This window comes from Mustela nivalis (genome assembly GCF_964662115.1).
Source record: "Mustela nivalis genome assembly, chromosome: 13".
Lineage (NCBI taxonomy): Eukaryota > Metazoa > Chordata > Mammalia > Carnivora > Mustelidae > Mustela > Mustela nivalis.
Window position 1 is genome coordinate 5,071,503 of NC_139032.1, and position 19,213 is coordinate 5,090,715.

The following is a 19,213-nucleotide window of genomic DNA, read 5'->3' on the forward strand; positions in this document are numbered from 1 at the left end:
GGTGTTGGAGCTTGGGCGGAAAGAGCCGGAATACCACCGGAAGGAAGTCTCAGGATTGAGAATGCCAGCGTTTTGTGTTCTCCAGGCCAGCGTGTCTAATTTTAAGAAGAGCGCGTTTTCCTTGACATCAGAACCAATTTGTAGATTTGATGGAATCTCAACTCCTGGAAATGCTATCTCAATTTGCCTTCCAGTCACAATCAATTGTCACAATCACCCTTTGAAGTTAAGAGCCCTGTGCCACTGATTGTGGCCCCAGGGCAGGAATGCTGGTGCGGTGGAAAGCTGTTGGCTTTGCTTAGGCCCAGTCCCTCTGTGCTCCTTCCTTCCTTCCTCCCCACAGGACGCACAGGAAGAGTAAATACAGCTGCGTGGCCCTAGGTGTGGTCCAGAGCTCTAGAGGGAGGCCGCAGGGCTGTAATTCTGTCTACATGTCACGCTTCAGGGTGTATGGTGAGTTCTGTACCTGGAACCGGGCTGGGGTCAGAGGGGAGAATGTTCTGAACCTTCAGCTCTGCACCTGCAAAACCTTCAGCAAGTGTTCTGCTTCCTCCTGGCTCCCTGCAGAACTGAGCAGTGGCTAGAAATGGGGCCTCGGGGGCTGTGGCTAGAAATGGGGCCTCGGGGGCTGGAGGAAGGAAGGGGTCTGACAAGGCTCACCTTCCACCTAAGAGGGAGCGGAGGGCCTGGCTAGCTGCACCTGACTCGAGTACTTTCGAGTCCTTTCAACTTTCCCCTAACTCAAGAGATAAGAACCCTGCGTATAATCTGATTCTGACTGGCTGAAGTATTTTCTCGTAAGCAGGGATGTCCTTGAAGGCTTGGAGGCCGTGGGTGGGGTCCAGTGTGCGGACCTATTTGGTTTGGCGCTCGCCCTGGTCTTCTCTTTTCAGATTAGTTTCCAAAGTGAACAGGGCAGAAGGTATCACATAAATGTCTGAACTGCTGCCATTTCTTGAAAAATGAGAATGTCTGGCTACGCCAAGCCCCAAATTCCTGTGACTGCTTTGAGGTGGGGCTCGGGGTTGCAGTTCACCCCAGTCCCTGCGGTTCCCTGCAGCCCTGATCTGATCTGTTCTCTTTTACTTTATCTGCCCATATTTGCCAGGGCTCTGCCATCCCAAACAAGTCACAGCCACTTGGCTGACACAATGGCATGTTTGAATAACCGAGGTCTATGTGTCCCTTGGGTTTTCATGTCTGAGTCTCTCCTATTGGGCTTCCAGCCTCGCAGGGTTCCCCTGAAGAGCTGCTTTACCCCCCGCTGGGATATTTGTGCCTATTTATGGCAACAGAAATTAGAACCCTGGAAAGATCTGGAAGGCAGTGGTTTTTAAAAACCTGAGGCTATGAATGAAGCTGTTTCCTTTGTCTTCTGTAAAGAATCAGCATCTCTGACAAAGATCTGTTTACTGATCTCCTTTCAAGAAACTAAGAGCAGAAATCCCAATTTGAGTTGCTGGGAAGTGGGTACCGAAACCTTTACTGTCATCACATTTTACAAAAACAGCAGTGGGGCCGCAAATCCCTTTCCCGTCAGTCTGCACTTGGGCAGGTGTCTGCCTGAGGCACGGAGACTTCTTTTCAAGTTCTCCTTACTGTAGTCCTCTGTGAATGGTTCTAGCAAATCATGTTTCAAAGTACTGTTCTGGTGGTGACATTCGCGTCATAGGAGATGAGCCATTTTAGAAGGGGACAGCTTAGGGCACTGAGTCCCTTCACAATCCTGTGCAAGCCACCGGCTCCGTCGGGCCCCGAAACCTTCTGCATCACCTAAAAAGAAACCCCGACCAATGAAGCCATTGATCCCATTCTCGCTCCTCCCTGTCCCTGGCAGCACCAGTCTTCATTCTGTCTGTGTGGATTTCCCGGGGTATTTTGTGTACGCAGAATCAGACACTGTGTGGTCTTTTGGGGACTGGCTCCTTTCACTCAGCAGAATGTGTTTGAGGTGTATGAGCAGGGCACCCTGTGTCAGCTCTTCATTCCTTTCTAAGGCTGATTCCTGCAAATGCATTCCCATTACTTAAACCAAAGAAACAAACGCCCCCCCCTCCCCACCCCACTCCCCCTGTTTTCCTGTTCTTGTTCCTTCTGGTTTTTTGTAATTACTTGCATTCCAAGGGTGACCGAGACTTGAGATGCAAGAGGAAAGCAGGTGTTTTTTAAGATTTTATTTATTTATTTGACAGATCACAAGTAGGCAGAGAGGCAGGCAGAGAGGGGGTGGGAAGCAGGCTCCCGGTTGAGCAGAGACCCTGGGATCATGACCGGAGCCGAAGGCAAAGGCTTTAACCCACTGAGCCACCCAGGCGCCCCAAGGAAAGCAGGTATTTTCAGCAGAGAAGGCAGGAAGGCACCGGAAGGCAGGCCATGAATGCACACATTTCTAGGGCTGGAGAGAGAACAGAGCAACGGCAGATCCTTGGTAGCGAACGGTAGCTCTCGAGGTAAAGATAGAAGTCAAGTTTCCCTCGGACTCGTGTCACACGTGGCCGTTCACAACTTTACTTTAGGTTGCTGTAAGAGAGTTTGGCCCAGAAGTCACTAATGTCCTTTCAGGCGCCTGGAGAGGAGTGAAGGGAGGATCTGGAAACTGGGTCACAGACGCAGAGATGTGCTCTCCCCAGCACTCCTGTGTCCTGCGACTAAGGTGTGACCCACAGAACAGGAGCAGCAGCAGTCACATCCGGAGCTCTTACTGGGTCTCCTGGTCTAAGATCTCAAAGCATCATGGTTTGCCCCATTTCTTAGACGGGGAAACTGAGGTACGGCAGGGCTAACTAATTCAGTGAAGGAGACACGGCAGGGGGTAGGCAGCCCATACCGAAGGGGTTTAACGCAGTAGGTGGGTAGGACACAGGGGGATGATGTGTTTGCAGGTCCCCAGGCAATTCTCATGTTATGTGGTCCTCAGACCACACTTGATGGAGAGGTATCTGTCCTTATCCAAGATCCTTCATTGTCCCTTTTCTCCTTTGGGCTTGTTGGAAAAGCAGCAGGTTGTGGAGGCTATTTTCAGCCGGTAAGCACCCGATGAAGGTCACGGGCTCGCAGGCCAAGTGAAACCAGTCCAGGACAGAACCTGTGAAGGATCTTAGAGGACCGTGGGAGGAGACAGCCACTCAGAAAGGCTCTGCGGAAGGGATGGGGGCTCTGGGTGTGCTGTCTTCGAGGGGCTGAGCCCGGCCTGTGCATGCACTCGTTAATTTTTTAGTAGTCCAAAACAGCTTCCGCATGCAGTCAGCCTCCCCCCCAAAACTGCTGAGTCACAGCCTCTGTCCGGGCTCACCTGCCCTGTGCCCCAGGATAAATGCAGACAAAGCCCTGGGTATGTGCTGCTCAGATGAATCTCAGGAGACCTTTCCCTGTAATACTAGGAGTGTCCATGCTGGAATCGGTTTATTAACTACCTTCGGAAAGGTGACAATGGGGCAGATCCCAGGTGTCTTCCCAGGCCCAGGGCTGGGGGCCTCAAGCTCACTGTCTGAGGCTCTTAGAGGGAACAGCCAGCCCAGGCTAGACAAGGTGGCAGAGACACAAATGGATACCAAAAAAAAAAAAATACAAAGGAAAACACAAAGGATATAAAGGAGCCACTCATGGGTCCCTAAGTTGTTCTTTGGTGTTTTTCCTCCCACACACTTAATATCTATTCAATATAGTCCTTATTCATTTTGTATCTTTATTTTTTTCTCTTAACACTTACAAGATGAGCACTTCTCCCACATTGTTGAATAGACTTGGGTGATGTGGCGTTTAATGCTACATGATGTCTCACCCTCTGGATGCACTATAATTTATTGGGACTTTTCCTTTTTTTTTTTTTTTTAATGCCAAAGTGGTTGCCACATATTTGATTTTCGTAGATGGGCGTTCTTTTGCAATTTCTAAAAGTTACATCGTCAGTAGATTCCTACAACCGAAAACACTGCATCAAAGGTTGTGTATTTTTTTTTAAGATTTTATTTGACAGAGAGCACAAGCAGGCAGAAAGAGGTGGGAAGCAGGCTCTCTCTACTGAGCAGAGAGCCCGATGCAGGGCTCAATCCCAGGAGCCCGAGATCATGACCTGAGCCGAAGGCAGAGGCTTAACCCACTGAGCCACCCAGGCACCCCAAAAGTAGTGCATTCTTTTAAGACTCTTGGTACATCTTTCTGGAAGGGCATTCCAGTATATTTCCCACCTGCATCATATGAAAGTGTTCACCAGCTCATCTTTTTGAGTGGTGCATATTTTAATTAAAAGCAGGACAAAAAGGGGCGCCTGGGTGGCTCAGTGGGTTAAAGCCTCTGCCTTCGGGTCAGGTCATGATCCCAGGGTCCTGGGATCAAGCCCCACTTTGGGCTCTCTGCTCAGTGGGAAGCCTGCTTCCTCCTCTCTCTCTGCCTGTTTGTGATCTCTGTCTGTCAAATACATAAATAAAATCTTAAAAAAAAAAAAAAAACCAGGACAAAAATCTTTTTCAACATGGTGAGTTGAAAATGGTCCACATTTTTACATGTGTACTTTCAATCGGAAGGATGAATGGTTTACAGATTTTTCTCTTGAGGCGTTGGTGTTTGTCTTACTGATTTTAATATATATGATTCAATAGATCTGTTAAATTATAATAAATTATAAATGTAATAGATTTAATTTTATAGTTGTACGTGATCTATCAAGGCAGAATGAGAATAGAAGTATATTGGTCCTTTGTTTTTAGAATTTGTTGAAAATAATGTTTCAGGTTTGTCATTTGACTTTTCATATTTTGGGTGATTTTTAAAAAAAAAATTTATACATTTGAGAGAGAGATGAGTGGGAGAGAGCATGAGCAGGGGATAAGGGCAGAGAGAGAGGGAGAAGCAGACTCCCCACTGAGCAGGGAGCCCAATGCCAGGCTCTGGGATCATGACCTGAGCCAAAGGCAGAAGCTTAACTGACTGAGCCACCCAGGCGCCCAGTGATTGTTTTTGATATGAAGTTTTCAGTTTTGTATAGTCAAACGGGATTTTTTTCCCCTTCTACTTTTTTTTTTTTTTTTTTTGTTAAGGAGCCCTTGTCCATTCGGAGTCTTAATTCTTTAATTATGTTTACCTTCTCTCTCTCTCTCTTTTTAAAGATTTATTAAGAGATTATTATTTTTTAAAAGATTTTATTTATTTATTTGACAAATAGAGATCACAAGTAGGCAGAGAGGCAGGCAGAGAAAGAGAGAGAGAGAAGCAGGCTCCCCGCTGAGCAGAGAGCCAGATGCAGGACTCGATCCCAGGATCCTGAGATCACAACCTGAGCTGAAGGCAGCGGCTTAATCCACTGAGCCACCCAGGCGCCCCTATTAAAAGATTATTAAAGATTTATTTATTTGAGGGGAGAGGGGAAGAGCGAGAGAAAATCCCAAATAGACTTCGGGCTGAGTGGGGAGCCTGACATGGAGCTTGATCCCAGGACCCTGAGATCATGACCTGAGTGGAAACCAAGAGTCAGACACTGAAGGGGCTGAGTCACGTGGGCACCCCTACCTTATTTCTTATCAGTTAAAACATTTATATTTAATTCTGAATTTTACTTTATTTTTCTTTTTGGATATGTAATATGGTGTAAGACTCTAATTTAAAAATTTTTTTAATCCCCCAAAGAGCCAGTTTTTTCAGTCCATTTGTCTTCTGCAGTTGGTTTGGATTCTCTTCTCACCTCTTGGCTCGGGCTGCCCCCTAATTTTACTGTCACTATAGCGTGAAGTCAAAGGCCCCCTCTGCTGGCCTCAGTCCTGGAGAACTTTCACCAGGTGCCGTGGTAGCACCTCTTCCAAAGAAGGGTGCACATCGGCTTTGAGGTAACCTCGGTGGAAGATAGGGACTGGCGTTTCTTCTGAATACTGACAGCCTGCACGGCCTTTCACTCAACTTGGCTAGCTTACTAGAAAATACCAAGAGATGGCAAAACAGAAGGGACTTGGGACATCTTGGTGCCTGTAGGCTGGTCAGACTCTCTCTCTGTCACTTGTCTGTGAAGTGGGATGAAGTGAGTCAACTTGTTATCCATAGGTTACCAGATAGAGCTTCTGGAGCCTTTCCAGTCTCATTCCACCCCCATCAACAATCTGATCTGTGGGAACTAGGGCATATGTTGTGTGCACTGTGGTCTACAACCCACACAAACAAAAATACAGTTCAGTGGCTTCAAACACTTCAAAGGCCAGACATTAGCCAAGTCTCCTGTTAGCTTCCATGATCTAGGTGTGGCCAGGGTGCTGCTTTGCTTGGTACGAAGACTCTGAGCAGGATTACAACACATCACCTAGCCCATGGCCGCTTCACAGCTCAGAACCGCTCCAGAGTCCTTGGTGTGGCTCAGGAGGCCCTCCTGCACGGGCCCCTGCCCGCTTCTCTGACCCCCCCCTCCATCACAGCCCCACTTGCTCAGTCTGCTTGGAGCCACATGGCAGCATTGCTTCTGAACACCCCGATTCATTTCCCTCTGTCTAGAACATTCTCTCCTCAGGCCCTTATGGCCCACCCATTTTTTGGTTCATTCAGGTCACCTTACGTGTCATCTCCAAGAGCTCCTCCTTGATTCCTCAACTTATAAAAAGAAAAAAAAAAAAACCAGACCAAGTCACTCAATTCTCTAGCTTATTTTTCTTTATAGCAGTTTATGTGACATTTTCTTCACCCATAAATACACACCCTCTTGTTTATTTTCTCTCCCAACTAGAATGTATCCTCTGTGAAGGCAGAAATACTGATTTGTCCTTTGCTATGTTTCCTCACCTTGGTTGGTGTCTGACAGAGTAGATATGCAGTGGTTGGTAGCTTAAAAATACTCAAATGTGAATACCATAGTTGACACAAGTCTAGAGAAAAGCTGTCGTCCAAGCACCCAACTGTAAAAATGTGTGCCATTTGGGCCCTATGATGATCACAATGGGAAATGGCCTTTATTCCCATCTGCAAAAGTCTGTATAAGCAGCAACATTCCAGAAAACATTAATTAATGAGACTTTTGCATGAGGATCTTTTATTAAGCATTAGCTGATTAATCCTCACTAAACCCCTTTAAGGCAGATATTATCTCTGTTGTCACAAATAAGGATCCTGAGACTGTAACTCACAAATAAGGATCCTGAGACTGTAACTCACAGGATGATATATTTATCAAAGGGACCCAATTCAGGATCTCGGATCTGACTCCAACAGCCAGGCTCCTTTCTGCTCTGGTGCACTGCCTTCCATGGAAGATCATCAGAGATGCTTAGCACACATTATCCATCCTGAAAAAGAGAGCTCATACGACTTAACCACTAGCACAGCTTCTAGGGGCACAACTTATCCCTTGGTTTTCTGATACCCCCCAGCCTAGAAAGTGACAGCATAAAATACTAAAGCTTAAAAGACCATGGGACATGCATGCCCTTCCCCTAAGAATGAGTGAGCTCTACATCTTGTTACACTACAGTGAACAGAGCTGTTTCTGAGGTCTGATCTTTCAAAGGTAGAGTTTTTGGAAAGAGAATAGCAAAAAAGCTGGTTCTTATAAAAGACAATATATATTCATTTGCTCATTCTGTAACATTCTGTAAGTATGTTTTAGGTGCCAGTCATGGGCTAGCCAGAGAGATAAGCCCTGGGGACACAGTGATGAATAAACCAGGTAGACGTTGTCTTTGGTCTCACGGACCTCATGGGCTAAAAAGGATCTTTGTTACAATGATGCTGCCGCCATAAACTTTCATTTTACGGGTCAAGAAATATTTACAGACGACTTACTATTTCCCAGTTGGGATTAAGAGGAGGAATAAAATGGCGAGCAAAGCCAGACATGGTTCCTGCTTTCATGGAGCTTACAGTCTCACGGGAAAGATGGTCAATAATAATATGCGTCCATGGTGCTGTGAGAGCCTACAAATAGGGGAAGCTGGCTTCCTTAGTTTAGGAGATTTCTGCTTGAGGAGCTGAGGTCTGGAGGAGGGAGAGAAGGTGACTAGGCAATAAGGGGAGGGACGAACCCTCCGAGCACCTTGAACAGCAGGTGAGAGGATCCTACTGTAGAAGGAAAGATGGCAGCAGGAGGGACAGTGAAAGAGGACTGTGTGTCGGGAGAGCTGGGAATAAGGAATGTCCTGGTTTCAGGTGGCCCTGAGCTCTGGCCAGGAGCAGCCCCGGGGGTGCTGTGTCTCTCCCTAGCTGGCCTCCAGGTTCAGGGTCTTGGAACTGCAGCAACTCCATGTTGGACACACACAGCTTGGAGGCAGGGAGGCTCAGGGCGTCAGCAGGTGATCCCTAGTATCTACACTACAACCAAGGTTACACCTCCCAGAGGCCGGGAGAGAGCGACAGCTTTCCCGAACCTTCCTTTCCAGAGTGCCGGACACAGCCGTGGGCCAGAATGCTGGTTTGCTGGTGTGTGTGTGTGTGTGGGGGGGGGGTCCCACCAAACTGGATGGGCGCAGGGCCTGGCTCGAGGCTGATGCTCGGTAAGCGGGAGCGGTGGCTGTCCTCCATCTGTCAAATGGGGACCATGAGAGGGCTGGTTCCTCACATGCCTAGGAAGATGCGCGCTGGGACGGCGCGTGTGGGGCCGCAGGCTGGGCTCCTCTGCGCAGTCCCGGATCTAATGATAGGAGCCGGGAGCCTACTCTTCCCGCTCTGGGGCCCCTTGGGAAGGCGGGGCCGCCGTGCTCGGAATCCGCCCGGGGCACCACGCGCGTCCTTTTCAAAGCGAGCTCGCACTTGCCTCGCGTTTGCAGGTTTCTGGGTACCCTTCCGCGTGGAAAGCTCCGTCCCACCCCGGGAAGGGCAGCTCTGCCGCAGGAGGCACAGCCGTCACGCCCACCGCTGGGCCGGCCCGCCGCCGACCTGCCCCGGGGGCTGGCGCGCGCAGGCCGGGCCAATCAGCGGAAGTTTGGCCCTCCGCAGGCTCCGTCCGCTCACTAGGGGGCGCTGCAGCGGCCGCGGAGCTCCGGGGCCGGCGCGGGCCGGAACGGTCGGTGGGGCGGGCGGCCGAAGCTCGTGGCCATGGAGTGGGGCTCGGAGTCGGCGGCCGTGAGGCGGCACCGCGTCGGAGGGGGGCGCCGGGAGGGCCCGGCGGCCGCGCCCCAGCCAGGGAGAGCGGCCCCGGCGCCCGAGCCCCCGGCGGACGCGTGCGGCGGCGGCGCGAGGACGCGGAAGCGGAGCGCGGGGGGCGGCGGCGGCGGCGGCGGCGCGAGCCGGGGCTCGGGGACCGGGCTGTCCGAGGCGCGCGCCGCGCTGGCCCTGGCGCTCTACCTGCTTGTGCTGCGGGCGCTCGTGCAGCTCTCACTGCAGCAGCTCGTGCTGCGCGGGGCCGCCGGCCGCCACGGGGAGTTCGACGCTCGCCAAGCCAGGTACCCGCCGCTCCCGCCCGGCCCACGCGTCCCTCTGCGGTTGCGGCCGGGCCCTGGGGCTGCAGCACCTGCGTGCGGCCGCCCCCGCGGGATCGCCCGGGCTCGGCGGCGGGGCGGGCCCCCGTGCGTCCCTGCCCCGGAGTCCCTGCTTACGGGTGCCTTGCCCCCGCTGTGAAGCCGGTGGTGCGGCTGGGAGCGGGGGAGGGGCCCGGGCTGGGGGGGTGGTGGTGGTGGGGTTGCGGATTGCGCTTGCTTGTCCGCCTCGGTTCTGCCCCACTTGCGTTTGGAGGGTTGGTAGTCGTGCCACATCTTCGGGAGCACTTCCACTTTTTACTCCTCCTGTTTTCCTAATGAAATGGGGGGTGCCATTCGTGTGTCTGGGCCGTTTTACAAATTGGGTGTGGGGGGATAAGGCAGTGCTCTTCTTGGGGGTCACGGTCCTCATACCTGTAAGCCATGGAGGCTTTTTCTGAACGACTGTGCATTCAGAGTTCTGCAGTTTCAGAGTTCTCAGATTCCTGAAGTTTGTCCTTGGGCCCCTGGTGTGTGAGATTTGGTGGTTTCTTTTCTGGTTTGTTGTTTTAAAGAACAGAGACCTTTGAGCATGCTAGGGGAGGCGATTAAAGTCAAAGGTATTGTAACGCCAAGTATATCAAAGTTCCTAAAGTCTTAAGCTAGCCGAATTTTCAAGTCACTGTGTTTTAAAAAACTTTTGACTACAAAGTGCTGGAAGCTTATTTTCTTAAGGACTTTCTGGAACACACCTCCCCCGCTCCCTTTTTGCCCATTTGGAATGCAGTGAAAAGACAACACATTTTTTTTTTTGTTTGTTTGTTTGTTAGTTTGTTTTAGGGGTAGGGTTGGCTTTGGTCTGAATCGAAGGTAGTAGGCCTAGTGTGCACTGAGGGGGCTGCGTACATTCTAAACGATCAAAAGTTTTCCTTTCTTATTCAACCTCTTTCATTAATTGTCTTTGCTCATTGGCTTGAGAATCAGTAACCCTCCAGAGTGTGGTCCCATGAAGCTGGGTTCTGTCTGTCCAGCCTTAAAGAGACTGCATGTTCAGAACAGAATTCCTGGTCTTTGTGTTGATTTGGTATGGAGACAGCGAGAATTGGGGAGTGGGGTGAGTGGAGAAAACTCAGAAGGGAGGAGCTCACCAGAGGCAAAATAAAATGATGGAAACTTACAAGTGATTTTCACAGGGTACCTGAAGTAATAAAAGTCAGCCTTTTTTATGTGAGAAATCAAAGGACTTGTTTGTGCTGGGGAGGGTGGGAGGGCTTACAGGAAAAATTTGCCTCGCGTTAAGCCCTCGTTCTAAGCCCAGCGCCCCTTGTCACTGTCATCCTTTTGGTTGCTTCCAGAGAGTATCTTGAACACATAACATCCATCGGCCCCAGGACCACAGGAAGTCCAGAAAACGAAATCGTGACGGTCCGTTACCTTTTGGAACAGATTAAACTGATTGAAGCTCAGAGCAACAGCCTTCACAGGATTTCAGTGGATGTACAGCGGCCCACAGGCTCCTTTAGCATTGACTTCTTGGGAGGTTTTACAAGCTACTACGACAACATCACCAACGTCGTAGTGAAGCTGGAGCCCAGGGACGGAGCCCAGCACGCGGTCCTGGCAAACTGTCATTTTGACTCCGTGGCAAACTCGCCAGGTACGTACCTGAGGTCTTTAGTGCTGTTGGAGTTGCGCGTCGGTCAGCCCAGAAAGCTTATTAACCCCAAGCTGCGTGGGCACTTGTTCAAGACAATTAGAATCCTAATGTTTGGTTGAAGATCCAGAGCCTGGCTAGTGGCTCAAGTGCTTGCTTGAGGTTCTGAGCGTCCACGCCAGCAGCGCAGTGACAGGACATGGGATGTTTCTGGTCGATGGCAACTGCCTCAGCAGTCGGCATTGCCAGTCCTGTGTCCCTGTGTTCCTGTGTCCTGGGGTCATGTTCTTCCAGTTGAAGTGTTTAGTCAGCTGGATGTTGTACAAGGCTTTATGCATTTGGGGTGAAGGAACTGTTTTGCTTTCAGGGAATGCAGGGTTTGGAGGACAGCTCTCCTGGCAGTGTCTGCGACCGGTAAAGGGAGGATTTTGGTTCACCGGGGATGCTGTCCTCTGAGAATATCTCCTGAATCCATAAATCTTGCCCTGAAAATAGTTTGGCAAAATAGAATACTTGATGTTTAGGTCGGTGCCTGACACGATAAATACTTGTAGAATGAATGAGCGTCCCTAAATTGGACTTGTATTTTTAAAAATAAGATTCATGAGAGATGTTTTCAGTAGTTAGATTTTAAGTAGGGTTGAATAGAAAGCAGTAGCTTTTTATAATGGAATCATGATATCTGGGAGCTGGAGGAGCCCAGGTGGCATCTGTTCCACCCTGTCTTTTGTCACAGGAGTAAACATAGGTGATCACCACTGATCAGAGATGGAGGTAGCACCAGATGCTGCACCTTCTAGCCCGTCAGTTCTTTGAGCTGCGTTTAAAGGAAGGAGAGTATTAGCAGGTAGTTAATGTTCTTTTTGGCAGACTACCTCACCTCTTCTTTGCTTGGTTTCTGGTCTGTAAATGGAGATAGTAGGACTTCCATGGCATGAAAACTATTTTTTTTCCATTGTTATTTGATAGTAATATTTCTGAATTGCTTGAACTTCTAGCAGGCTCATATGAGCATTCTGAGTTGTATGAAAGATAAAAAAATTGATAAAATGATTTGTACTAGGATGTCTCTCATCACAAAGACTGCCAATTACACTTAGAATGTAGCATTCTTTTTCAAGTATCCGTGTACAAACCTCTGTTTTATAAAGTCAGAAATACCTTTGTGTGTGCTTAGGGAAACCAATACTCTTTATGCCTACTTCAAAGAACCTGTAAATTAAGCGCCACCCCCACACTCCCCTATTACAGTGCTTAAATTCTTGGATGGGACAGATTAACACTGTGGTTATTGAAGAGCATTAGAAAGGAAAGATGTGATGCAAGTCTCAGAATCATAGTGCCAGATGTTACAAATCACATACACGGAAATCACAGCGGTTTTATGGGTCATTGGAACCCATTTTTAATTAAAATTTTATAAGAATACCTAGCCAACAATTTCAAGGAAATTTCTATCAATCACCAATTGTCCAGACAGTTGAAAATAAATAGAATAGCTGAAGATGACAATCATGAAAGAGACCATCAACTGTATCCTTTCAGTGGACGGACTAAGTGAAACACGGAGATGTGCTTTTTTTTTTCTTTCTTTCTCTCTTTTAGCTCTCCTCAGCAGCGTATCTGGAACTTTAGGAACTGATATACCACTTGGGAGTAATGTTACCCACAGAAAGGCCTTAAATGTCTTCTTGGGTTTGCTGCATAGCTCTAGGGTATTGGTAGACGAGAGTGAATTATTTCAGTGGTGGTTTCAATTTCAGGGTTAATTCTCACTGAAAGTGAGGTTGGCGTACCGCCCGCCCTTAGAGATGCGGCCCTCGAACTTTCCTTCCCTTTCTGAGAGGTATCTAATCGGGGAGCCCCGGCTGGCTCAGTCTGTTAAGCATCTGACTCTTGATTTCAACTCAGGTCATGAGCTCAAGGTCGTGAGATCAAGCCCCATGTCAGGCTCAGCCCTGGGCTTGGAGCCTACTTGGGATTCTCTCTCTTCCTCTCCTTCTGTCCCTCTGTAACCCCAAGATGCAGTCTTCTCTAGTCCCATTCTCAGATGCCAGAGCCATTAAAGGAAGGTAAGTGGACAGGTTAACTTTTTAATCAACCCTAGAAGTATTTCTTTGAGTTTTCCTTTTTTTCACTTTGAATAAACATTTCAGTGTGTGCTCTTTACATTGAAGTAACTCAGTCTCAAAGTTAAAAAACAGTCATTTCCTTTGGGTGCCAGAAGCTGTTACTTTTTACTGATAGTGTGTGGACTTTCTGCTCCATAGTAATTAGATAATGATTACTTTGTTTCACTTTGATTTAAAATACAATCTAGTGACCCTACAGAGACAGGGATGGCTAATTCGTTTCTTCTTGAGTAGGAAGTGGGTCTGGAATTTACCAGTGCTGGAGTAAGCATGTTAGCTGGTTTCAGAGTGTTTCTTAAATTTGTGAAGAGAAGGAACAATTTATTTTTATTTATTTATTTATTAAAGATTTTATTTATTTATTTGACAAAGATCACAAGTAGGCAGAGAGGCAGATTCCCTGCTGAGCAGAGAGCCTGATGTGGGGCTCGATCCCAGGACCCCAAGATCATGACCTGAGCCGAAGGCAGAGGCTTAACCCACTGAACCACCCAGGCGTCTCAAGAAGGAACAATTTAGTACTGGATGTGGTTCCTGTGTCCTTAAAATTCTCATTACACACCTGTGAGGTAACTGTCATTAGCCTTGCCCTCCAGACCAGAAAATTGTAGGGTAAGTGACAGCTAGAATTTACTTCCAGGTGTTTCTTGCCCTGAAACTCACTCTAAATTCTGTAGCACCCTGCCTCCCAGTGTGTAAACCCAGAAATGTTCTTGGCTTGGGTTATTTCTGTGTCTTGTTTACTTAAACTTGAAACTTTTTAATATGTTAGATTTCAGATTGTATAAGAGCAGAATTGTTTGACAACGGTGTACTCACCACCCAACTTCAAAGGCCTGTTCTTTCTTCTTTTCTCTCCGCGCCCCTGTACCCTTGGCTAGCTATTTTGAAGCAGATCTCAGCCATACTGATTTCTATTTCAGTCCGTATCACTGAAGGGTAAGGATTCTTCCTGGACATAGTCATAAGACCATGAATTACCTCACCTAAAATACTTAACTGTATTTCCTCAATATCATCAATTGTCCGGTCAGTTCCTTTACCTCTTCGAGTGTTTAAAAAAAAAAAAGAAATCAAGGTATGAAAGTCATCTTTCTAATCACCTTTAATCTGTGAAGTTTCTGAATCCGGGTGAAGGGAAGAGGTCTGACGAGGGCCTCCGCTTTCTCGCTGCCAGGAGTAGGGGTGCTGTTCAGGTCGCTGGCGTCCGTTCCTGTGTCTTACTCACCCGCCCCGTTTTGTACTTGTTTGTCACCTAATCCCTTTCATGACATGAACTTTAAAAAATGTGAGCGCGCCCCCCCCTCCCCCCCCCCGTCAATGTGGAGGGAAGTGCAGCTTTGTGATTGCGGCAGGAAAGGCACAGAGGTGACCGGGATGAGGCCGGAAGCCAGAGCACCCGACGTGGGGTTACTGTGGAGGGCATGGCCCGCGGAGAGGGAGTGGAGCAGATCGCCCCGGGGGACGAGAATGCCGCTCTTCAGTAGTAAGTGAGGTCCCTCCTGGCTGCTGATTGAACAGATGTGAGTCGAGTGACATTCCGGGCAGGCGTGGTCCCACACAGGCCCGCAGGTCAACCAGACGACGGTCCCAGCCCTGTGGAGTGAGGCAGGGTCGAGCTGACCGACAGCCATGCTTCTGGTCTTGCAGCCACCGCGGTGCTTTTCTGTGGGAAGTAGGCTCCACGCCCCGCATGGAGCCCAGCGCAAGGCTAGAACTCCTGACCCTGAGATCAGAACCTGAGCTGAGATCAAGAGTTGGACACTCAACTGACTGAGCCACACGGTGGAGCTTTCTTGATGAGAAAAACCCATTCGTAGCCATGATGGTTCATCCTGTAAAAGGTTTTTTTTTTTGTTTAAAAAAATTTTTTTTTTTTTAGTTTCAAAGATTTTATTTACTTAGAAGCGAGAGCATGAGCAGCAGAGGGAGAGGGAGAAGGAGAAGCAGACCCCCCACTGCACAGGGAGCCTGATGCGGGGCTCGATCCCAGGACCCTGGGCTGAAGGCAGATGCTTAACCGACTGAGCCACCCAGGCACCGCTTCATCCTCTAAGGGTTTTAAAATCTGAGGAGCAATCTCGTTTTCTGATTTAAAGGTGCCAGCGACGATGCCGTTAGCTGCTCAGTGATGCTGGAGGTCCTTCGTGTCTTGTCCGTGTCTTCAGAAGCCTTACATCATGCTGTCATATTTCTCTTCAATGGTGCTGAGGAAAATGTCCTACAGGTGAGATTTTACTCTTGGAGGTACTAGATTTGAGTAATAACAAAGAGTATAGTAATAATCCTAACCCACACTTGGATTATTCATTTGTGTAGGTCACACAGTAGTATCACGTAACAATAACGTTGTGCCCGGCAGGGCCTCAAAAACCCCACAGCCCCTGCGGACCCACGTGCAGCATTTGAGAACTCGCCACAGATCATCTTGTCAGTGTTTGAGTCATAAAAGGGCTCTGTGAGGCACAGTTAACCACCTCGGGGTTTCTGGGACCCTGGAGTTTCAAAGCTGTTTTGAGAGCGGCGCGCAGTGTGAACACCCGAGCACGAGGCTCGTCCTTTCTGCCCTGTCACTGGCCCAGCCTCTCGCTTGCTGACGGTGCTGGGCTCTGCTCAGGGGTATCAGGCTGCCTTCCGGGATGGTGACTTTCCACTCAGCAGATGCTCGCAGCTATCAGGCGTGGAGAAGCAGACACATGTCTTGAGATCCTACCTTCGAAAAAAAAAATTTTTCCCATTCTTCCCCTTAGCAGAGACACTCTGTCTTTAAAATAAGCAAAATAAAGACTTCGATAATTTAAGGTTGTTTAACCTATATTTGTTTTATTCCCTTCTTATTCAGGCCAGTCACGGTTTCATAACTCAGCACCCCTGGGCCAGCCTGATTCGCGCATTTATTAACCTGGAGGCGGCGGGCGTGGGAGGGAAGGAGCTGGTGTTCCAAACAGGTACGTGAGCCTGAGTTTCACATTTTCCTGTCCTTGGATGTAGTTCTTATTTTTATGAAAGTGGAAGCTTCTCGGACTTAATCTCTCTGGTGAAACAAACCTTTGTAAAGCATGGGATACTTTTGCTTGGTCGTTGTTGGCATTTTTAACAAGATGATGTGACAGCACCTTACACTTGCATTGCACTTATTATGCGCCAAGTGTTGTTCAGAGTGTCGTCTGTGTACTAAGTCACGTAGTGCTCAGAGCAGCCTCAAGGCTGAGTCCTGTCACGACTGTCACTTTGCATGGGAAGACCGAGCCAAGAGACATCACAATGTTCGTGAGGCCGCATAGTTGGGAAAAGTCGCAGTGGGATGGAACCTAGGCCGTCCAGGCTCGCAGCCCTTCCTCGTAACCACGAACCAGGTTGTCATGTAGGCGGGGGACGTTGTTCTGTCTGTTACGGGTGATCATGATCTAAGTAATACTCAGTGACAACTGTTTCATGAGTTAAATGAGAAAATACGCTTCTGGTTAAGGGGCTTTAAGTCAATCATTGAATTAATTTGAATCTCACAGAATTCAGTAATACGTCATCAGCCAGAGAAATATTTTTAATTTGGCCAGTAATCCTTCCGAAGGGTAACGAGATGATGGGGCACGAGGATAGCGCCCATTAAGTCAGTGAGGGTCATTTGTTGTGTTTTTTAACAGGATTCAAAGTTCTGGGCTTCCTCGACTCTCACGTGGGAAGTTGTACATCATTTTCCTCAGTGTGTTAGAAATGTGCACAGTGTGCTTTACCCAGACACACAGCATTTGGTATAAGTTCTGTAATGGGGGCCCGAGATGGGCAAGAAGTTAGCTGATGGGGAGCTGTTTAGTGCCCTTTACAGACCCGGTGTCGGGGGAGATGTGCTAAGCATGTCTTTATACATACCTTAAACAGTACGGTATTTTAATATTCTCCAACTTATTTTAGACATTTACCCTTCAGAATGGACATATGTTTTACGTCAGCTGACCTCTGAGAATCTCAAGGTCATGAGATGAGAAGAATGTGTTCCTTTCCTTCTAACTCTCTGACCTTTCTGCTTGCTCTCACGCCTCACCTAACCTGTGGGAAGCTGGTGCTGACCTCTGTGGGGCTCAGTTAGCGGCCACACTATTACTTGTGCCCTCCTGCTCTGGGGTTTAGTCAGAATAGGGGGGTTATGGGATGGAACGACCACCAGATCAAAAAGCAGCAAGAGGAAATTCTGCAAGCAGAGCTGACGCCATGTCTGTCCTCCAGTGAAAATGTCAGGGCCCCGCACGGGCAGGAGCGCGTGGGGGGGGTGCTCTGTGTGAAGTGCTCAGTCCAGTTTGCCCTGGACTCCTAGGACCCAGATCAAAACCAGTCCTGAGGTGTAGCCTGTACCTCTCCTGAATTTATTCTGTGCATCTATATGAACACACGTGTGTTCTGTGCTTGTATAGAAGTGAATTTTACACGTGTGTAGTCCAGAGAGGTTAAAACCTGAGGCTTCCCTCGGGTCAGTTAGCTCTAGATCCAAGTTAATGTCTTCGTTTACATTTATCGAGGACCCACTTCTGCTGGGTGTGCCTAGCCTACAGTCCATGATCTTTTTACTAAGTGTGGGTAGTTTTACATAGATGTTACACACCTGCATACATGTTAGACGTGTTCTCTGGAAAGATGCAGACAGACTCCAGTGACAGTCCCTGCTGGCTGGTGAGTGTTGCCGGGTGGAGTCGGGGTAGGTGTCCCTGGGGCAAAGGAGGGGCTAAATGTGAAAAGCCACCTTGAACTCTCCGTTGCTTCATGAATTTAAAACCAGAATTGTCATTACTGCTTTACTTACACTCTTTTTACCTCTCTGTATTGTTTACATTTTGCATTGCATTTGGTGACGTCAATCGTCAATCGTGGAAGTGAAGAACAGTTGTTACTATTTAGCAATATACAGTTTCCCCTGAGACAGTGCAGGAGTTGGGGCGCTGGTCCCCTGAATGGTTGAAAATCTGTGTGTAACTCTTTTTTGTTTTTCCTGAAGATTTTTAAAATTTATTTATTTGACAGACAGAGATCACAAGTAGGCAGAGAGGCAGGCAGAGAGAGAGAGAGAGAGGAGGAAGCAAGCTCCCCACCGAGCAGAGAGCCGGATGCGGGGCTCGGTCCCAGAACCCTGGGATCATGACCTGAGCCGAAGGCAGAGGCTTTAACCCACTGAGCCACCCAGGTGCCCCTGTGTCTAACTCTTGACTCCCCAAAAACCTGACTACTGGTCTACCATAAACTGGAAGCCTTACTGATAATGAGCAGTCGTTCAGCACAGATTTGCATGTTGGATGTATTGTGTATTGTAACCCTTAACAGAGTGAGCTAGAGAAAAGACAATGTTCTTAGGAAAATCATAAGAGAAAATACACTTCCAGTATCACACATAGTTATTGAAAAAAACCTGCATGGGAGTGGACCGGCACAATTCAAACCTGTGTTGTTCTAAGGGTTAACTGTACATACAGTTCAAACGTTTCACTCATTCGAAAATAAAATCCTCACGCTTCAGAATTAATTTTTTCGGGAGGGCGTCCTGCCGAAGATTTGGAGAGAATGTGTCCCCCCTTTCCTGAGTTTTTACTCCATGTTTTCCCGGTAGGTTTTGGTCGCTTGTTCCTAAGGCTGAGCCACATACGGGACAGCTTCCCGGGCTCGTTCTGGCGTTCCAGCACCTTCCTCAGGCTCCCCTCACTGTGCCGCTGTTCCCTAAACAGTGGCTTCCTTGCGTGGGGGGCTTTCCAATTCAGCGCGGCTTCCACTCGTGACTGCAGAGGGATAAAGCCTCTGGGGTGTGGAGTCCTGCTAGGCTGGCCTGTCCTCAGTTTCGTAAACAGGCACTTGTCCTGTTCTGGAAACGTCTTGGTTAAAACCATTAGCACTCACTCGTGTTACATTGTCCCTTCAGAGAGAAACATTCACCCGGGGAGTTTTCAGTGACTGGAATAATCATTACCGCCTAATTCTAAAAAGGGTCAGGATGCACGGAAGAATGACTGACTTTATCAGACTGGCGATCTATGTCATGACCCAGTAAGGCTGCTTGAATTGTTTAAAGGTGTTATAAAATCCATTAT

General features: G+C 48.4%; 1 protein-coding gene and 1 long non-coding RNA gene across 3 annotated transcripts in view; one reads left to right on the forward strand and one right to left on the reverse strand.

Annotated features, from left to right (window-relative positions):
* Positions 1–5,335: 5,335 nt before the first annotated feature.
* LOC309845899 lies at positions 5,336–8,786 on the reverse strand. Its single transcript, XR_014301581.1, has 2 exons — positions 8,525–8,786; positions 5,336–6,567 (listed from the first exon to the last, which is right to left on the reverse strand). It is a non-coding gene; the product is annotated as an uncharacterized lncRNA (long non-coding RNA).
* A 128-nt stretch (positions 8,787–8,914) lies between these two features.
* ERMP1 (endoplasmic reticulum metallopeptidase 1) overlaps positions 8,915–19,213 on the forward strand; it is a 40,483-nt gene continuing 30,184 nt past the window's right edge. Inside the window, exons 1-4 of one of the 2 annotated variants that reach the window (XR_014301564.1) lie at positions 8,915–9,347; positions 10,715–11,016; positions 15,245–15,372; positions 15,988–16,093. Coding sequence is in view for 1 of the 2 variants with exons in the window: in XM_082694276.1 (XP_082550402.1) it covers positions 9,001–9,347; positions 10,715–11,016; positions 15,245–15,372; positions 15,988–16,093 (883 nt within the window). In the remaining variant the exon portion in view is untranslated. The remainder of the gene's footprint in view (positions 9,348–10,714; positions 11,017–15,244; positions 15,373–15,987; positions 16,094–19,213) is intronic. The other variant, XM_082694276.1, reaches the window with a different exon arrangement.